This window comes from Vespa crabro, chromosome 16, assembly GCF_910589235.1.
Source record: "Vespa crabro chromosome 16, iyVesCrab1.2, whole genome shotgun sequence".
NCBI lineage: Eukaryota > Metazoa > Arthropoda > Insecta > Hymenoptera > Vespidae > Vespa > Vespa crabro.
In genome coordinates, this window is record NC_060970.1 from 1,057,233 (window position 1) to 1,062,330 (window position 5,098).

A 5,098-nucleotide genomic window follows, 5' to 3' on the forward strand; every position below is an offset into this window, starting at 1 on the left:
CCTGTACTCCAATTTGCTCGCGTTCTATTTCTCCTGCGGTGGGGATTACGTCGCCTTCTTCGTGGATATTTCTTTATTTTTTTCTTCTTGAGGACCAGTGTCCACTTGGTGGCTTCGGTTGTCGACGCCTCTTGCCTCGGTCATTTGAGGCTTTCCTCAAGCAGCTAAGGCGTACTTATGACTACTTTCTTAACTGCGCCGGCATCTCTTACAGAGTTTGCTCATGTGCACTTAGAGATTCTGGCGAGCGTCCTCGCTCCCTTCTTGACGTTTATTCGAGATTTATACAAGAACTCGAAGCAGTTAAAGATCTCCAGTTCTGGGAGCCCTTGCTTAATCGCATTGTTTACATTTGGCTGTCCAGTAACAGCCGACCTCATTTTGGCGAGGAGGACTTTCGCTTGCGCGAGTTTCTCTCCCTCTCCATCTTATGATGTCCCCTTCGCGGGCTAGATAGATGACATCTGGCCGGAAAACCTCGTGTTATCAACGGCCCTGGCAGCCCTATGCCACTCCTCCAAGAGGCTTTCTTCAAATCTTCTTGAAATCTTCCTTCGCTTTAGACACAACTCAGGCCAGATCACCTATCTGTGGTGCCCTTCCTGATTAATTATCCAGAACTGGATCCAAGTTGCCTACCCCAAGCTCCTGGCAGTTGTTGGATAACGACTATGGGTGTCCTGGCCTATCACCACCTGATAACGCCGTGGCGTGGGTGTCCCTCCCACGCCCTCTTTTACCTTTTTCTGTACTACCCATCATAAGAAATATATTATTGGGAGGCAAGCTCCACAAAGGATAGGAGAGGAACGGTAGGAAGCTTGAGAGTGAGAGACAGATTAGAAAATGATATAAAAGAAGAACAAAGGAAGGAATAGCCGTACAAGAACATTCACAAGCCATTCACACAGTCCCTATATGACGCCTCATACGACAAGCAGGCAGTGCAGTGGGAGAATCCTACATACACCTACACCCGGGGGGATCTACCCACATGGGGCCTTCCTACTAGGTGGATTATAACGATAATGACGATAATGACGATAATAACGTTAATAAAAATGATAACAATAAAAACAGTAATATCAATAATAAAGACAATTGTGCTAATAATAATATTAATAACAATAATAATTATTAAAATAAAAATTACGATAAAATCGAAAATAAAGATAATAAAGATAATAATAATAATAACTATTATAAAGAGAATGACGAAAATAACGAAAATAACGATAATAAGGGATATAAAGTCAATTACGATAATAACAATAATAACGATAATAACGATTATACCAATGATAATAATAATAATAAATAAGATAATAATGTTAATGACGATAATAACAACAACGGTAAAATCTAATATTATAATAATATTATTAATAACAATAAATATAAAAATAGCGATTATAACGATAATATGGACAATAGCGATAATAACTATAATTATATTAAAAATAATAATAACAACGTGTATGACGATAATAATAATAATAACAATAATAATGGAAAAAGCCATAATAACGATAATAATAACAGTAATCTTAATTGTAGCGATTAGAATGGTAATAATGATAATAATGTTAATAACTATAATGATAATGATAATAATAAGTATAACGATAATAACGTTAATAACTATAATATTAATGACAATAATAACACTAATAATAATATTAATAATATGGATAATAACGATCATATCAATAATAACGAATACAACGATTTTAACGATAATAATAACCTTAATAATAATAATAATAACGAAAATAACAATAATAACGTTAATAACGTCAATAACGATAATAACGATAATATCGATTATAATGATAATAATAACGATAATAATAATAATAATAATCTTAACGATAATAACGTTAATAGTAATAATAACGATAATAACGATAATAACAATTATAAGTTTAATAACGATAATAACTACAATACAATAATGACGTTTATATCGAGAATAATAATATTATTAATAACGATAATAATAAATATAATGATTATATCGATAATAACGACAATAACGGTAAAAATAATAATAATAATAATAACGGTAGCATTAAAAATACTGATAATAACGATAATTAGGATAATAAGGTTCATAAAGGTAATAACTGTAATAACGATCATAACAATAATAACGATAATAACTTTTATACCGATAATTCTTGCCTCTTCTTCTTTCGATAAGGCCTGCAAGGGATCACGTTCCAATATTAATTCTTCACTTAGCTATTTTACTTTCAGTTTCATCCATTATTCCTTCATGTTTTCACTATGGTGATACTTTCTGTCCTTAAATAACTTCGCACCGGGTTACTTCTTCAATCTTGCTTGGAATACTTCCATTTTTAATAACTTCTTTCTTGAAATCTCTCTGACTATAACTTCTTCCTCACTTAAATTACTTCTTTCTAGATCTTTCTTTACCTCCTGAATCCAGCTGGTAGTTGCCTTTTCCTCCCAAAGGTACATGAGTATCCTTTTTGATAATCTGGACTCATCTATTCTGTAAATATAGCCAAAAAATTGAAGTCTTCCATTCTTTATCGTTTCTGTCATGTCTTCTTTGTTCCTGTATATGTCGTCATTAGATATTAAATTCCATACTTTTGTTGTTTTCACTGGACCTAATATTTTCCTCATGATTCTCCTTTCTAGTACTTCTAGTTTATCTAATCTATAATTTAGTACCAAGCAATCACTCGCGTATAAGCATTCCGGATTTACTATTGTAGCGTAATGCCTTATTTTCAGATTTTAAGATAAACACTTTTTGTTGTAAAAATACTTTGTGATACCATTCGCTATTTCCATCTTTCGTAACCTTTCTTCTACTGCAGATTTTTCTAAACCATTTGTTGAATTAATTCTGCTAGGTATTTGAATTTCTTTATTTTTTCCATTGCACCAATATCTCTAGATAAAAATTTTGGCGCGTTCTTGATGTTTTTCATAAATTTAGTTTTTTCTACGAATATTTTCAAACCTACTTTGTTAACTATTTCTTCCAAGAGATTGATTTGTGTAGTTGCTCTTTATAGGTAGTCTGACACTTTGGCAAAACCGTCTGCAAATGCTAGGCAACATAATTCAATGCCTTTGCTTTTTCCCCCCAAAGTTACTAGCGAAATGTTATGTTCTTTAATCTTTATCTTCGTAATTCTTCCAATTATTTTTAGAACACAGTTGAACGGAGGAGGAGATAAACCATCACCTTGCCTTACATCTGTATTTATCTCAATAGGATTAGATATCTCACCCATAAATTTTATTTTTGAAATCGTGTCAGTGAGTGTTTCACGTATTAAGTTTGCCAATTTATTTTTTACTCCAAATTCACGTATTGCTTTACCTAAGTTTTCTGTATCAACAGAGTCAATTGCCTTTTTAAAATCTAAAAATTTTGCAAATATGTCCTTTGAATTCAGTAACCTATGGCGAATTATGGATTTTAAGTTAAAAATTTGTTCTGTACAAGTTCTATCTTTCCGATATCAAGCTTGATACTCGCCCAGTTGCTTGTCAAGTGTTGTTTCTATTCTATTCAGCAATATATTTCAGATTACCTTGTATGCAGTTTGCAGAAGAGAGATGCCTTTATAAATACCATCGTTCCGTTTGTCCTCTTTTTTATGTAATGCGTGAATTAGAGCTACTTTCCACTCTTCTGGAAAACTCTCTGTTCTCCAAATATCTTCAAAGATTAACTTCATCTATTCAATGATTTTTGAATGAGACCATTTCAAAAGATCACATGTTATAGGATTTTCTCATCTAGCTTTATTATATTTTAGATTTTTAATTCCTGCCTTAATATCTTCAGCATTATGTTGTATATCTTCTTCCAGATTTTCAGTTGTTTCAGAGAATTCCAATTTATGTTTCGGTTCAGGGAAATTTAAATGTTGATCGAAGAGTTTCACAAGTATTTCACAGTTTTCTGCATTGCTTAGTCCAAGTTTACCATTTTCATTTATGAAGCATATGCTAGGCCCTTGATAACTCTTAAATTGACTCTTAAAAGTCTAATAGAAATTTCGTGAAATATTTTTAACAAAGTTGTTTTTCATGTCGATAAGTTGTGATTTTTCGAAAGATATTTTAACTCCCCTTAATATTCTAGCAATGACTTTCCTTCGTTTTTTGAATTGGTCATGGTGTTCAGTCTTCCCCGAGCATTTCCACTTTTTTCAATGTTTTGTTCTCTCCTCTATGCATCATCACACATTTCGTTTCACCAAGTTTTTTTTCTATGCTTGGCTAGTCCAAATGTTTTCTGGGCTGCGTTCGTTATTTCTTTAGATAAATCTTGCCACTTCCCATAATGAGTTACTTTTATTTCTCTCTGAAATGTTTCCAAAGTTTCTTATGTAATTTGGAGTCTATTTGTATTGTACTTATTTACTTTTCCCTCTTCTGTGATTTCTGTTGGGAAAGAATTTGAGTTAGATTTTAGACAAATAGAGATCAGAGTCAAATTCTCTGCTGCTTACTACCATGACATTCATAATTTCCTTCACATTGGTTTTGGTTATAGCTAAATGATCTACTTGAAATTCACCTAGCATTGAATTTGGAGAAATCCATGTTTTAGCTCTTCTTGGCAACTTCTTCAAGAAAGTCGACATTACCTTCGTTTGAAAGTTCTTACAAATAATAATCAATCACATTCCATGTCTATTTGTTCTTTATTGTGTAGCATATTCTTTATTTGTCTATCAATTTTCACTATTGGTCTATTATTTCTCTCTCTTCCTATTTGGGCATTAAAATCTCCAAGTTATACCACTACATTTGATTTTAGAATTTTAGACATATCATCGTCCAAAAGGTCCCAGAATTCCTCTACTTTATTTGGGTTCTTCTTGTTGTCTTCATTTATTGGTGCATGACAAATAATGAAATTGTATAATTTATTTCTGCATTTCATTTTCAAAAGAGACATCCTTACTTAGCTGAATTAGAATTTGGTTACCCAGTTTAATAATCTTTATAGATAGAAAAGGCTGTTCACAAGATTGACATTACTTTCCTAATTTTAATCGTAGACTTGCCATTAAAGATTCTATAGTCTTTTGTTTCT

The 5,098-nt window shown here is 32.2% G+C and overlaps 1 protein-coding gene across 1 annotated transcript; it reads right to left on the reverse strand.

Annotated features, from left to right (window-relative positions):
• Positions 1–2,328: 2,328 nt before the first annotated feature.
• LOC124429780 lies at positions 2,329–3,728 on the reverse strand. The gene is made up of 4 exons (XM_046975441.1): positions 3,582–3,728; positions 3,069–3,431; positions 2,804–2,931; positions 2,329–2,758 (listed from the first exon to the last, which is right to left on the reverse strand). The coding sequence occupies exons 1-4, from the start codon at positions 3,726–3,728 to the stop codon at positions 2,329–2,331; spliced, it is 1,068 nt and encodes a 355-aa protein (XP_046831397.1).
• Between the last annotated feature and the right edge of the window lie 1,370 nt (positions 3,729–5,098).